This window comes from Grammomys surdaster, unplaced genomic scaffold (genome assembly GCF_004785775.1).
Source record: "Grammomys surdaster isolate TR1022 unplaced genomic scaffold, NIH_TR_1.0 367, whole genome shotgun sequence".
Classification (NCBI taxonomy): domain Eukaryota; kingdom Metazoa; phylum Chordata; class Mammalia; order Rodentia; family Muridae; genus Grammomys; species Grammomys surdaster.
In genome coordinates, this window is record NW_021604786.1 from 2,646,788 (window position 1) to 2,662,953 (window position 16,166).

At 44.2% G+C, this 16,166-nt stretch overlaps 1 protein-coding gene across 3 annotated transcripts in view; it reads left to right on the forward strand.

The window, feature by feature from the left end:
• Bicc1 (BicC family RNA binding protein 1) overlaps nt 1-16,166 on the forward strand; it is a 240,523-nt gene that overhangs the window by 197,390 nt on the left and 26,967 nt on the right. For all 3 annotated transcript variants that reach the window (XM_028780249.1, XM_028780250.1, XM_028780251.1), the window contains 7 exons: nt 5,686-5,765; nt 7,478-7,636; nt 8,758-8,811; nt 9,204-9,398; nt 10,044-10,295; nt 12,943-13,074; nt 15,700-15,886. In XM_028780249.1, coding sequence (XP_028636082.1) covers nt 5,686-5,765; nt 7,478-7,636; nt 8,758-8,811; nt 9,204-9,398; nt 10,044-10,295; nt 12,943-13,074; nt 15,700-15,886 — 1,059 coding nt within the window. The remainder of the gene's footprint in view (nt 1-5,685; nt 5,766-7,477; nt 7,637-8,757; nt 8,812-9,203; nt 9,399-10,043; nt 10,296-12,942; nt 13,075-15,699; nt 15,887-16,166) is intronic.

Genomic DNA, 16,166 nt, shown 5'->3' on the forward strand with positions numbered 1-16,166 from the left:
CCCTCCTCCTCTCCCTTTCTCCCCTTCTTTCTGCTTCCTTATGCCACTCTCACCCCTCCCTCTTTTTCCCTTCACTCCCCCTCCCACACCATCCTCCAGAGTCTCTCAGTGACTTTCCCACAGAGCCTGTTAGTAGCTCCCTCTGGACTGACTCAGGAATCTACATATTTTCATCCCTATATGAAAAGATCTGATCTGACATTAGAAGTGTGAGATATTCTGAGTGCAGTATTCCTGCTCTTCCTGGCTTCCACTCTGAGGTCAATGAGCACCCTTTGAGAGACCTGGGTTTTTTTCTGCTCCTTGATATGTATTGGTTTTTTGTTTGTTTGTTTGTTTTTAATGTTTTAAGTTTAAGGTCACACAGCCTTGTTTGTACGAGTTCTCCAAAACTGGGAATTTGACTATGATCACATCTGAGTCTCCAAAGAAACCAGAAATTTCCACTCCCCTTCCCAAATAGCACCACCTGCTGGAGACCAAGTGTTCAAACATGTGAGCCTGTTGGGGACATTTCACATTCAAACCACCACAGTATTCCATTATTAAAAAGACATTATACTACTTAGCAACTAGGTGAGGTATGTACCATTGGTGGCAATAGAATTCACACTGGCCAATCCTGGGCAGCCTAGCCCTTACCCCATCCTCCAGATCCTGTTGGCTAGACAGTGACAGAGTTCAGAGATATTCAAGAAGTTAAACCTGACACAAAAATAAAAATTAAAAAAAAAACATCTGAGCCAGGAAAAAATTCCTCATGCTGATCTCTTCTCCATGAGTTTAAGGCTGGTTGGTTGCTTTGGTAAAATTTACCAGTGCTTTCAGGTCAGGATGTGGGCTCTACACAGATGACCTTTATTTGGGATGTTGTGATTGGAAGCGGTTGTCTGTCTGTCTCTAACAGACCAGATTGGATAATAGACTGAATTTTGGGGGCTGGAGAGATGGCTCAGCGATTAAGAGCACTGACTCTTAATCAGACGTCCTGAATTCAATTCCCAGCAACCACATGGTGGCTCACAACCACCTGTAATGGGATCTGATACCCTCTTCTGGTATTCATGAAGAGAGCTATCATGTACTCGCATATATAAAATGAAATTTTAAAACTGTTTTAAAAAATAGACTGAATTTTGGGGTATGGTGGGGTACCGCCTGTGCTCAACAGTGCTCAGTCACAAAGATAGGACTCAGCTGTAGTCTGTGGGGGGAAGAACAACAGCCTAAGCTAAAATATCAATAGCGCATAACCTTCCGAGGCACGATGAAGGGCGTGTCCGAGTGAAGTGTTTTCTTTGGGGTTTTCTGTGGGAAGGAATGAAGAGAAGGTAGTTCAGGATTACATCATGCTTCATGGATGTCTGTGAGGATGGCAGCCCAGGGGTGGAAGCAGAGCCCGAGACCATCTTCCTAAAAGCTCGGTGAAGCTGAAGGTTAGGACCAGGAAGCATCTCAACTTTAAAATGTTTACCAAAAATGCATTTTTGAAGTGTTCTCATAAGAACCATCAAGGGCATCTACAAACTCACAGATGGAAGCCATAAGAGCATCCCCGTGGAAGGTATTGAGCTACACAGACCAGGGCCCATTTTCTTTTTTTTCCTTCTGTGGTGTACACAGACCAGCATAGCTGTTATTTCTCTAATGAGATGGTTGCTATACAGTCCCCTCTCTTCCATGGGAGGTGACACACCTGAAAGGCAGGAGCAGACGGGTGTGGTCTGAATCTGAAAACCAACACTCTTGCGAGCCTCTGATACTAGGATCAGAATAGTTGAAATTTAGAATTTTGGTGGGGAAGCCCAAGGTACATGGTCACCTCGGGAAACAAAGGGACCTGAGTCTAGAGTCTCCTCCATGTAGACATTCTTGATAATATAGAGCCGCTAGTCTATTCAGTAGCTCTGTGGGTGTGGATGGCTCGCTGGGTTTATAACATCCCTGGGCTTATTCAGGTGGTCCGCACCCATAGTGCCATTGAGCGGACTGACAGCTCTCTGTCACAGGACATGTCCACACAGGGGAAGCCATAGGCTGGGGACACTTCATTTCTAAGGTGACCAACATGAGACGGGAGGCTGAGGTGTGGTTGGCGAGTAAGGAGCGCCATTGGGATTTGAACTCAAAGTAATTAAGTTTGAGGAGGGGAGAGCTATGCACTCGGTTCCTTTATCTGTCTGTTGATGCTTTCCGGCTGATGCTCCATTCATTTTGTGCTTATCATTGGGGTAAATACTACGACTCACCGTTGAGTGTTTCTAGGGTGGATTGGAATGCAACCTTTATCCCTTCTGATTTTACATGATCTTAAACCGAAATCATCACCAGGCACTGGCTCTCAGGCATGGCAAGAAATGAATGAGGTTCTGTTCAAAATAGAAGTAGGCAGACTGCACATGTCTTCTACATCAAGGTGAGAGAGGACCAGGGAAGGCGAGCGTGAATGCCCCTACCCATCTCAGCCCTGTAACCCGATGTGGCAGTGTTTGTTTTTCTCTGTTTCTATTAAGCTTGGCTAATTAAAGAGCCACTTTCCAATAAGAGCTGGGCCTGAGGGTTAGGGGTTTGAAGACCTTGCACAGACACAGCTGTGTTAAGTAATAATTCACTTTCCGACCACTAGGTGGTGCTCATTCACTTCCAAATTTGCTGTTGAGGTTTTTTTTTTTTCCTTTCCTTTTTTTTTCTTTTTTCTTTTGCTTATTGTTCTGTTGTTAGAAAGAAGGTTGATAACCAAATTATCCTTAAACTGACCATACCTGCTTCTCTACAGGTGCAGGTGTATAGGAATTTTAATGTGGTTATCCAGCCTGGGAAGTAATGAGTTTACAAGTTAACATACCTTGTCTCTGTCTCTGTGTCTCTGTCTCTGTCTCTCTCTTTCTCTCTCTCTCTCTCTCTCTCTCTCTCTCTCTCTCTCTCTGTGTGTGTGTGTGTGTGTGTGTGTAAATAATACTGATTTATATTCTTAAGAATCATTTTGTCACTTCTGTCAGACCAGTGCATAGCTATTGCAACAAACATTCTCATGGGTTGATGTGGTTTTCTTTGTGTATTTAAGAGTCCTCTGGATAAGTCAGTGACATGCCTGTATTGTGAATGGTCATGGCATGTACGTGTTGTGAAGCACACCAGCAGGCCTGATGGTCATAGGGTTCTCAGAGTGGCAGCAGAAGCAAGAAGCAAAGTGGAGGACACTTGAGCCTGGGCTCTGAATGTGGTTAGTGTTCTGGAGGAGGCAACTCATGTAGACGTCTTAAGGGGAGCGTGGTGAGAGTCTTAGCAGATACAGAGAAAACACCAAGCTGGGCCTGGGGAGGAGGCATTGGGAAACGAGTGGTCAGGATCTCTGGAGATAAAAACGAGTTCTCTCCTAGACTGTGGTAGGTGGGAGTCCGTGTGCCTTGCTTTTAGGTTCTCTGAACTTAGAGCTTGTGAAACATGTTTTTAGAAAGTTTTGAGCAAACTTAAAGTCTTTGCAAATGTCAGAGACAGGGCTAAAAAGATAAGAGGATAAAGAGAGACTCAGGCAGGGGTAACAGAGTGGACAGGGCAGAGAAGGGCAGGGCTCCAGTAAAGGGGTGATTAAGTACAGGTTCACCCCATATTCTGCATTCCAAAGCCACAGGGAGTCGTATCCTGGTCAGAGGAACGGAGTAGTCTTAAGAACATGTTTTTCTCCTCCCATTTCTTCCCTGGCCTCTCCCCCAATTGACCAGTTGCACCTCAAAACATGTGATGTGTTCAGCATGGCGTTGACTTTGACCTGTGGGGTACTCTGGCAGTGGAGGATCCCGACATGGGAAGACATATGTAGTCTAGGTATAATCCCTACCCAGTGGCTCTGGGTCTTTAACCTGGGTAATTCATGCTTTGGAAGAACGAAAGGCTTGGTGGTTGTGGAAGGTAACTGGATATTTATGGTTCTCTATCCTGTGTGAGACAGAAAGGACTCGGAATTCATTGGCTATGGCCATGACCATGACATATTGATGACCATAACAAAACTATCTATTTCTTGACTTTACCACTAATGCAACTGGGCAAAGGACTCTCCACTTCCCCCAGAATGGTCTTCATCTGAACCAGGCTGGCCAGTACAGTGTCAGAACAACTAGACTGTTAAATTCTGGGAACCCAGTGAAGGAGAAATGGAAACACACACCCTTGTGGTTCCGAGTCTTTGATTTCTCGCTCTCGGGGTGTCTAGATGCTGTGGCACATGGACTGGAAGGATGAAGCAAAGTCTAGATCAGACAGGATCCCCATTCACCTGAGAGCGAGTGCCTTGTGGGAGGAGAGAGAGTGGGAAAGCCTTCTCCAAGGATCTTAGTTTTAGGCGAAGGCCTTCTCTGAAACAACTCCCTGGTCTTAGCTTGTGCATATACTTTTATTCGAGTGGGCTTGTACACATATACTTTATTCAAGGTAAACCAATGGTTATCTAGTTTTGAGGAAGGGGGTGAGAATACCTGGGGGGGGATAGGGTGGGGGGAAAGGCCATTGGCTGACAGTTAAGGCTACTGAGATGCCCCATTAGCACGGGGAGGCATTCCAGGAATCTACGTGACATTCCTCAAGTAGTCAACATGGGATGCAGATGGCTTGGAGAAGAGAAAGCTCCAGCTGACAAAGAGAGTCAGCCCTTTTGCACCGAGCTCAGGGCTGTCCATCAACATCAGACTTCAACCTTAGCATCAGGGCAACACAGCTTGACCAGGAGACGTGTGCAGAACCCTCCCTGTGCTGGAAGAGTCCAGCTGTGTCTGGCCTTCGCTCCAGTTCCTCTTAGTGAGCCTGACAGGCCTCTTCCCCTACTACAGCCGGCTCTCCAATGCTTATGTCTTGTATCCTACTCTCCTTCAGATGATAATCAGTTATAACACGTAGAAATAATTTATGAAATGTTGTTTAGCCTCCTTGCATAGTCAAGCTCTGTGTGTGCTGGAATCGTCTTTACTAATACATTCATTCGCCAGGCCTTGGTGCACTACCTAGTCTAGTGAAGGCAGTCAGTCATCCCTCTTGAATAACTGGACACTTCCCTATTTACAATCCAGTTCAATAAACAAATCATGCTGTGTATTAGTCACTCAAAATGAACTCTGGATAAATATGAAATATTCCCGAGTGGGCTTTCTTGTTCTGTGAATATTGGCCCATGAGGATGTTTTCTGTGATACATCATCATGTTTTAAATTGTGGACAGAGTTGGAAGAGATTGCATTACAGGGCCAGGTCTGAGTCTTATAAAATCCATTTTTTCTAGGGCAAGTTACTATTGCATTGGCTTTCTCTGTAAAAACAAAACAAACAAACAAACAAAAACAAAAATAAACTCTTCACAAAGGTATAGCTTGGATTAAACAAATTATTATCTTTAGAATGGGGCCAAGAATATAGCGGGAACGCAATTCACAAATTCATAAATACCTTGTTTTATTGTACAGTGGTGTGATTTGCTCATTTTGCAAAGGTTGAAGGTAAATTGCTCATCCAGTTTTCAGAAGAGGCGGAAAAAAGGTTGATAAATGCACACACTGGTTGCTTTCCTATGCTTGTGATTATGGTGATCACATCGATACAGTGTGGTGACCACAGGGTGTACTGTGGAGTGTCTCAGAGCAGGCAGTTGAGGGAGGCGTGACATCTCATGTAAGCTTTTCTTCCCATTCTTTCCAGATCCCCACATCAAGGTTTCTGGGAGGAAAGAGGATGTGAAGGAAGCCAAAGAAATGATCATGTCTGTCTTAGACACAAAAGTAAGTGAACACTCCAAGCTGGTACCCAAGAGCCACGTGGAGAAGGGAAAACCAGGGAGAAGATATCAGGAATGTTTGAAAGGCGCACTCAATTCTGCTGGGGGAGGGAGATGGAGAAAGTGCCTAGTATGAATAGTTTCTATCATATCAAGTAATCATGTATACACACACACACACATACACACACACATATGTCTCCATGTACATACATATGTTTGCACATATATGCCATCTTCAGAAACATCCATTGGCCCTCTTTAGCACAGAAATGAGCACGTTTGCTTTTCTGAGGTCATAGGAGCCCTGTGGCCCTGTGTGAGTATCTCTGTGTGTGTGCTCACGTGTGTGTGTGCTCACACTTGGCCTGGAGTGAATGGGATGCCCATCCACTGCAAGTATACATATATAGAAGAATAATGACAGAAGCTGAACACACGCAAGCCTACACTCATTTGCGATGCTGTTTCTTTAAGCACGCCGGAAGCCCTGGCTATAGGCCAGGTGCTTAATTTTGTACAGATAATAATTTGATTTATCCTCAAAAGTAACTCACCACAGAGATGTTAAATAATTTGGCCAACATCTCAAAGCTGGTACCCGGGAAGCGGTTCAAATCTAGGCTGTGGTTCCAGCTTTTTATTTTTCCTTACTACTTAATATTTTATTGAAATATTTCTGATCTTGTCCTCTGGTCTTTTGTTTTTCTGTATTTATCTTTGTTCTTTTTGTTTTTTTAATTTTTAAGAATTATTTACCTTGTAATTTTTAAGTAGCTTAGGGTTGTTTTTTTTTCCTCCCCAAACCTGGTGATACTTTCTTCTATTTCGAGGGTTAAAGTGAAAGAAGTTAAGCTTCAAAATAAAAATAGTTTTGGGTGCAAGTCAAAAATTGATGATTTCAGAAGGTTTCTAAATTACTGATATTTTAATGTCAAGAGTCTTACTGTTCAGGAATGACATTAACAGTCTCACAAGTTTAAAAAGTTTTATACCAGTCCTCATAACATTAGATTAAATTCCTCAGAATTAAATATTGGGATGCCAGTTTGACCCCCACCTTTTTACTCCCCATGACGTGGGATTTTTTTACACTTTCTTTAAGGTAATTGAGCCTCTGATTGGGGTTCATTTATTCATGCCTTCATCAGCCAGGGTGGAAGTTCTTATGAGTTCTCCACTTCTCTTCCCATCAGCTGGAATAAGGGATGGATGTAAGGTTGGGCAGGTAGCCATGTTAAGAGCTCCTGTGTACAGGAACTCAGACAGCATGTGTTGTCGGTGACATGTGTGATCTCAGTGGGGGCTTTCCTCCTCATCATAGATCTGCTGCCCAACACGGCATCTGTAGTCATGTGATCACACTTTCCTCTGTCTTCAGGAATTTGAACCATTTCATGAATAATGCCTTTAAAAGAAAAGAAAAACCCTGAATAATTTATTTACCATTGCAATTGACTGTATTTAAGAGAGGATCTTCTGCCAATGGGTTGGGGTTAAAAAATAAATTGTTACCACCTTCTGAAAAATTTACCATAAAACAAGATTTCTTCTTAATGAAGAAATGAATAGAAATTTGCTAGGTTGAGAGCCACCCTGTTGAGAAATCTGTAGTTTCCCATGAAGTGGGGTCCGTTACTGTTAATGCTGAAAAGCCGTAAGGGCAGAGTGTTTGGTGGTGTTAACACATTGGGACATAACCCTGCTTCCACACAGAGCAACCGCGTCACGTTGAAGATGGATGTCTCACACACAGAGCACTCCCACGTCATCGGCAAGGGTGGTAACAACATTAAAAAGGTGATGGAAGACACGGGCTGCCACATCCACTTCCCAGACTCCAACAGGAACAACCAGGCAGAAAAGAGCAACCAGGTGACTGGTCCCTCTACACCCTTGAGCCTCAGTAGGCAAATCCCTTCTGAAAGATGAGGGCAAAAAGGACCCAGAGGAATCTATAGATGGTAGATGTGGTGGGTGGTGGGCTCCCCTGCTCCCTAGGAGGCTGAGGTACTCTGCTGGACCAAGGATGAGTTGTAGATCTATGGTTCTCTGCTTCATCTCTAAATAGTAGATATCAAGGGATGGGGTATCAGGGTTGTCTTGCCTGGGGGCCTTGTTCAGTTTGTGGGTTCTGGCGACACAGTTGTAGAAGTAGCTGCTGAAGTCCCCCTCTAAGAGGCAGTGCACAGATAGATGCCCTCTTCCTCACACTGCTGGGAGCACAGCTGCGTTTGCCTAGGTACATCTGCTGCTGTTTTTTGGCTTTGGCAGTCACGGGCCCACACACAAGCACTCGAAAAAGCCTTGAAGAGTGCATACTGCTGCTGTGTTATTTAGATATGTTCTGTCTTCTCAGCTGGTCCCGTAATGGGGTTCTTGTCAGTCCTGAGGGGTGAATCGGGGAGTGTTTATACACTGGCACGTACGTGTGTTCTAGGTTGAAAGCCTTGAATGAAGGGACAGGCATTATTCAGAATACCCAGAGGTCGCTGTGACAAGATGGCTCTGTCACCCAACATAAGACTAATGCTTTAGTTGGTGGGTCTTGGTGAGGCCCAGGGATCTATGGAGAAAGCTGGAGAGGCGGGTACCAAGGCTGTGATTATCTGCCTGCTGGTGCGGAGGATGAAGGCTTGTGGCTAAAGAGTCCAATACATTCACATCATAGCTGTTAGTATGTGTGTACCTCACATACAGACACAAAAAGACTTTAAACAAAAGAGGGGAACGCTGTGGACAGAAGTATTGACAAAGGGGCCAGAATGACTTCCTGGAAGCTACTGGCTGTGACTAAGTCCAAAGACAAAGTAGATCAGTGGCCAGATATCACTGGAAGAGGGTCTCATTAAAATCCAATTCTGGTTCGATGGGTTTGGCTGAGGCCTATTGGTCAGGAGAACCCATGCTCAAGTGTTCAGCAGCAAGGGTGTGGCTCCCAGGAAGGCAGACGGGGGCATGAGTGATGGAGTAAGCCTTGCTCTCTTATTTTGCAGGTGTCTATAGCAGGACAGCCAGCGGGAGTAGAATCAGCCCGAGCGAGGATTCGGGTAACTGCACTAATCTTTGGGGATCATGCATGCATGCTCACTGTATTTACATAACGAGAGGGCTGAAATAGCATCGTTTGCCATTTGGTAACCAAGTCCCATTTCAGGAAGCAGGAGACAGTGGAGCAGGGTGACTCTGGGAGCATTCCGACCTCTGTCTTCTGGCCTCTGGTGGAGGCATTTTTTTCGTTGGGATTTAGACCACAAGACTCTAGGTTTGCTTGTAAATGCTTCTCTGTTGGAAACATTGTGGAAACATTCTTACTTTTGCCTGACTCAGGTGCCTCCGGTGAAGGCAGTTCATGTCTCAAAACCCATCTTTAGAAGGAAACAGATGAGCAATGGGCCTCTCTGTAGATGTCACGCTTCACCGTTGTTTTGGCCTCTCCTAGGAGCTGCTTCCTTTGGTGCTGATGTTTGAGTTACCGATTGCTGGGATTCTCCAGCCAGTCCCGGATCCCAACACCGCTCCCATCCAGCACATCTCACAGACGTACAGTGTCTCTGTGTCCTTTAAGCAGAGGTCTCGAATGTATGGTGCTACCGTCATAGTGCGAGGTTCTCAGAATAACACTAATGCTGTGAAGGTTGGTGACTTCAAACGACCTCAAAACACAGATCGTGAAAGCTTTCTGTTATTTTATTTATTTATTTATTTTGTGTGTGTATGTGTGTGTGGGGGGGAATCCTTATGCTGACCTTAAATTCACGATTCTCTCAGGGCTGGAGAGATAGCTCAGTAGTTAAGAACACTGGCTGCTCACCCAAAGGACCCGAGTTCAATTCCCAGCATCCACACGGCAGCTCACAACTGGCTGTAACTCCAGTTCCTGGGGATCTGACATCTTCAAACATATACACAAGCAGGCAGAACATCAATGAACATTAAATAAATAAATATCAATTAATTAAAAAGTAAAAACTAGATCACGGTTCTCCTCAGCTTCCCGGGTGCTGGGATCATTGATAGACCTGTGCCACCATGCATGTGTTTATGGGTAGTAGACTAATTGGTTTGCAGCAATTTCCTTTGTGCTACTTCTGGGCTCCTAGAACAGGCTACTAATATTTCCATAGCTGTTGGAGGTACAATAGAAACTTTGCCTGTGTGGAGACAGTTGTATTTGATAGGATTACTGTTCTCTCTCCTCTCTCTCTCTCTCTCTCTCTCTCTCTCTCTCTCTCTCTCTCTCTCCCTCTCTCTCTCCCCCCACTCTGCTTTTCTCTGCCAGGAAGGGACCGCCATGCTATTGGAACACCTCGCGGGGAGCTTGGCTTCCGCCATCCCCGTGAGCACGCAACTGGACATCGCAGCCCAGCATCACCTCTTCATGATGGGCCGGAACGGGAGCAACGTCAAACACATCATGCAGAGGACAGGGGCGCAGATTCACTTTCCCGACCCCAGCAATCCGCAGAAGAAATCCACCGTCTACCTCCAGGGTACTATCGAGTCTGTCTGCCTGGCTAGGCAGTATCTCATGGTAAGGCTGCTGGGGTCAGCTTTGTGGTCCCTTTCTTTAGCTTCTTTGAATACACCGTGTTTCCGCTCTGACTCTGGGTACTTGCGATTTGAGAAAGCCGTTTGGAAGTCCAGGCAAACAGGAAAGTTTCCTGGTAAAAGGAAAATAAACTGGAGAATAAGGGTCATTGTGCCACCGTAGGCTATATTTTACTGTGTAGGGAAACAATTTTTTAAAATATTTTTTCTTAACTTAGACTCAAGACAGATGAGATTGCAGATGAATGCATTTTGTGGTGTGGATGGAAGGCGATCACGCCTGACATGGGTTGCTGATACACAGTTGGAACTTTAAACAGAAAACTAAAAAGGTCACCATTTAAAGGTCACCTTCACAGGCTCAGGGGATGGCTCAGTTTCCACACAAGCCTGAAGACCTGAGTCTGGATTCCGAGTACTCATGTAGGAAGGCAAAGGTGGAGATGTGTGTCTTCAATCCCAGGGCTGCAAAGGCAGAAACAAATAGGTTCCTGAAGCTTGCTGGTCAGCCAGTACAGCTCATCTGTGAGCTCCAAGTTCATGAAAGAAAACTTTTAAAAAATGGAGAAACAATAGCCAAGGAAACTACCTGCTATTGGCCTCTGGCTGGCCCACGTTATTCTCATATATCTAAAAAAAACCTTGATTCTTGGCAATCTAAAACCTTTGTACATTTAATAAATTTATTATATAAATAAAAATACTGTCACTCATTAATTTCGAGTGGTATGAAAAAAAAAGCATCTGTTGTGTCATTCAAAGCATCCTGACGTAAGGCCTTTCTCTCCTTCACAAGTTTATTTGAAACCCCAGTGTGTGTAGGTTGGTGTGTAGCGACAGCCATATTGCTGGGCCGGCAGAGATTCTTATTAAAAACTGATTACACTATTTTCCTTGAGGCCCAACCTTTAGTGACATTTGAGTTAGTAGGCATCAGGCATGGTCTTCCACTATTAACTTGTCGAATCTATTTAAAAACAAAAACAACTCAGAAAACCCGGATTAGAACTGCTGAGTCCATTCCTCTGACAGATCAAGCTTCTTATACTTCATCAGGGCCATGGGAGGTTTAAAAATTCACTCTGTGAATAATTTTTTTGTTAGCCACGTTTATTTTGCTGTGTTGTCATTAATGCTTTAGCAGTGGGGCATAGTTACATATAGGAACTGCCAAATTACTCTTCATACTGCCTTCCTCTCCAAGGTCTTTAGATGCTATTTTTAGACATCAGATGTTATGTTTTTCAAGCTTAAAAATGCTTGAAAAGGTTCACAGATTCACATTCCTACTCTGACCACACCTGCCAAAAATAGAGATGGTTTTCGAAAGACACTATTATGCAATACTGAAAGAGAGGAGAGAGAAATTCAGAGGTTTTAACAATCCTTTTTGCTATCCATACATGAAGGAAACTCACTTTTATTCATGAGTCAGAAAGGCAGTTTTTCATTTTGATCACATTGTCGCCAGCATTGTCTAATACTTCTTTAAAAAAAAAAAAAAGAAAATCCAGGAACCGGGCTGGAGAGATAGCTTAGCATTCAAGAGCACTGCCTGCTCTTCCAGAGGTCCTGAGTTCAATTCCCAACCACCACATGGTGGCTCACAACCATCTGCAATGAGATCTGATGTCCTCTTTTGATGTGTCTGAAGACAGCAACAGTGTACTCAAATATATAAGATAAATAAATCTTTTTTTTTTTTTGGTTTTTCGAGACAGGGTTTCTCTGTGTAGCCCTGGCTGTCCTGGAACTCACTCTGTAGACCAGGCTGGCCTTGAACTCAGAAATCCACCTGCCTCTGCCTCCCAAGTGCTGGGATTAAAGGCGTGCACCACTACTGCCCAGTGATAAATATATCTTAAATAAAAATAAAAATTCAGTGACCCAGGGCTTGAGCTGAACAGCATCTTACACAAGAGGAAGAGAAGCTGGGCGGTTGTAGGCATTGAGGGTCAGGAAGAAATGAACAGAGAAGAGAGCCAAAGGTAGCCTCTGTAGTGACCCCCACAGCTCCTAAAAACGTGTTGAGGGTTGGCCCAGTAGTACCCTGCTTATGCCCAGGAGGACGTGGCTACAGTTTAAGTTACATTCAAAGGACCAATTAAGAAAGGTCTGAGTTATATATAGACTCCACCTATAGGACATTGAGAGTTGGGCATGGCCTGGTGGAAGAGACAGATCCAGAGTATGCAAATCTGTGGTGGGATAGGCTGGGCTGGGCCAAAGCGGGAGTTATTAAACAGCAGTTGAGTTCTCCCTCAGGATACAGTGATGTAGCTTCCAGTATGTCATCGAGCAAGGGCATATGACCTGAACCTCAGAATGGTGAAGAATCTCAATTCGTACAATTGCTAAAGGAATTGAAGCCAGACAAGACAATGAAGGATTTTTCCGTAGTAAAGAGTAGACTTAAAAAAAAGGGGGGTGGAGGGTGTCACACCAAACCCACAAGCTTAACAGTTTCAGTTCCCGGATAGCCTCCTGCCCCTGACCTTGGTCCCACACCTTCCTTGTTATGAAGATGTGAATGGTTTAGTTTAAATACTCGATCCTGTATTATTTGGAGAGATGCTCAGGTCCCAGGTGCTGCGATGACTAACTCCTGACACTCCCGCTGTCTCGTCTAGGGGTGTCTTCCTCTGGTGTTGATGTTTGATATGAAGGAAGACATTGAAGTGGACCCACAGGTCATTGCGCAGCTGATGGAACAGCTGGACGTCTTTATCAGTATTAAACCAAAGCCCAAACAGCCGAGCAAGGTTGGTTCAGAGTCTGTACCCGACGAAGCATCTGGAATAGCCTTCTCTACCCACTCTGGTTGATCATTCACGTGGGACTAATTTCTGATATGTATATTTGGTTATAACAACTACATTTATAACATTGCCCTCTGTTATCCGCCTCTATTTTCTTCATATGGTTTTTGATTTTCCTTCTGGTTCATTTTTTAGTAACTGTCGTTTCTCTATAAATACACAAGAAAGAGAAGTCTATTTCGCTGACTTAGTAATTTTGATGAGAGATCAACCAACCCAGTCAATAAACAATGAAGCGAACAGACTGTTCTAAAACAAAACAAAACCATGATCTACAAATGGCTAGCAAACATAAAAATGTTCAGCCTCACTAGCCATCAAACAAAAGCAAATTTAAATTCCATGAAGACCCCAGGTCACCCCAGTCAGGGTGGCATTCAGCCACACACTGGTGAAGGGGTGGAGCAAAGGAAGCGCTCACACACTAATGGTGTGACAATCGAAACCAGTCAAGCCGTTAACGGAAATCAATACTAACCTCTGTCAGAAAGCCAAAGCAGACCTATTGGGTGAACAACACTTCTGAGTATTTATCAGAAGGACTCTTAATTTGTAATCCGCTGACTCCAGGCTTTACTTGGTTGCTAGGGAGTAGCTAAGGAGACTTATATGTGTATGTGTGTGTGTGTGTGCATGTTCAAATCAATTTGCAGAACTTGTGGTATCCAGCACTGTGCTGGCCTAGCAGAATGGCTTCCTTTTCTGCTCTCTTCTTCCCTTTAATAAAGCCTGTGGGTAATGAAAGCTCTCGGCCCTCTTAGCACCTTCTCTGTCCGATGCGATCTGGTAAATTACAAGGGTGGGAAGACGCGTAATGCGAGAAATCTGATCTGAAGTGCCCGTGAGAAGGCTAGGTAGGAAGAATGTGCATGCATTAACATCGCGAAAGTTGCTGCAGGCCCGTTAAAGCCTGTGACCCTGGGACTTCACCAGTGGTTGTCACCACTGGCAGCCCTTGGGCTGCTACCCTGTAAGCTGAGCAGAGGTGAGCAGTGGAAGGCTCCCAAGGCTGGAACGACAAGTTATGTAGCAGTACTCACGTTCTTATATTTTCCAAATCACAAAGCATCAGCTGGCAGAGGGGATGGGGGACATCCCAAGGTCACCACTAGGAAGGAAAGGATGACTAGGAAATAATCTGGGGGGGGGGCTTAACAAAAATCCCAAACAAAATTGTCTTTGTTCCAGGTATGAAGTATGACAAGGCTATATTAATTCTCTTTTTTCTGAATGTTAAAAACTTAAAAGATTGATAAACTGTAACTGAGTTTTGAAGTTTGAGGAATGTTTTGAAGCAGGATTCCAAACAGCTGAGTTTTTCTAACTTTTTTTTTATTATTATTAAATGCTGGTTTCAAATTGCTTTATAAAGTCCGGTGAACGTAATTTGACACTGCACAGTAATACAGAGTCACTGCTTTAGTGCAGGGGAGTGTATCGTTGAGTAAAAAATAAACCAGTAAGCATCCTAATTTGTTTGGGCTCCTGTCACAATGCCACCGAGCAGGCAGCCACGGATAAGGGAGTCTGTAATCATAGACACCAGCAAGCACAAGATTCAGGCTGGACCAGATTTGGTGTCAGGTTAGGACCAGGGTCCACATTCACAGGTGCTCCTCTCTCATGTAGAAGGCAATATCTCTCCTCTCTCTCTCTCTCTCTCTCTCTCTCTCTCTCTCTCTCTCTCTCTCTTTCTCTCTCTCCTTCTCCCTACCTCTCTTCTCTTTCCAATTCTATTCAGTTTTTTTTGTGTGTGCACATGTAAGTGCATGTGTGTGGTTGCATGTATGTATGTTATTTCTGTATATATATGTGCAAGTACATGTGTATATGGAGATGTGTGTATGTGTGTGTATCCATGTGTCCACATCCACAAGAGGAAGCCACTGGAGGATGTGCAGATGGATTCTGGGGTCAGAAAGTCCTAACTTACTAAGGTAGATAAATCTGCCATACTTTATTAAAATTTCTAAACCATAGATGCCATCTTGTGTATAGAATGGTTTGTGTGTATCTGTTCCCCATATGGTTTCTACATGAGTAAATGTGACATTTCTGTCCACTGGGAGGAAACAACCACACATTTTTTTTTTCAGGGAAAACCTTAAAGCTTCCCAAGACTTGGAGGAGCAAGGTGTAGAGAGTTCGAGAACAGGCCATGGGTTTTAGACATCATAAAGTCCCCTGTTTGACTAACGTAACCACAACTATCATCAGTATCAGACTCAGAGAAGGGCTTGGCTGAACAAAGATAGAAACAAAAAGAATTCCAAGAGTTCAGGAAAAAAAAAAAGAGCGTATGTTGGACTGGAAGAAACTGTGCTTTAATGGCTGGATTCTAACTACTGAACATATATACATACATACATACACACACACACACACACACACACACACACACACACACACACACACACACACATTATTTTACAGGGAGTGTCAGAAGGGGAGGCTAACGGAGGGTGGTATCCAGCCTCCTGTGGTTCTTCATTTACATGTTCATTACCCCTCGGTCCATTGTATACCTACCTCAGTGTCATCTTTTTTTCCCATTATGTGTTTTCATAGTCTGTGATTGTGAAAAGTGTTGAGCGAAATGCCTTAAATATGTATGAAGCAAGGAAGTGTCTCCTCGGACTTGAAAGCAGTGGGGTTTCCATAGCAACCAGTCTCTCCCCAGCATCGTGCCCTGCCGGCCTGGCATGTCCCAGCCTGGATATCTTAGCTTCGGCAGGCCTTGGACTCACTGGACTAGGTATAAAGTTTATTATTACCACTGGGGAACTGCTTATCGGGTTCCCTGCCTTTCTATCCTTGTGCTGTGTCTAAATGCTATTTTCTTCTTTGAGCCCCAATGCCCCCATGAAGAGCAACGGGACCCAGACCTGATTCATCTGGTCTGAGATTTTCTGTTCGTTAGCCTCTATGGATTTGGGTTGCCCAGATTCTTCCTATGTTGGCTTAAATAATCACAGCCGGACTGTTCACTTTCGGTGGCTTGTGTTTGTTCTGCTAAATTAAGAATGCCATCGAGA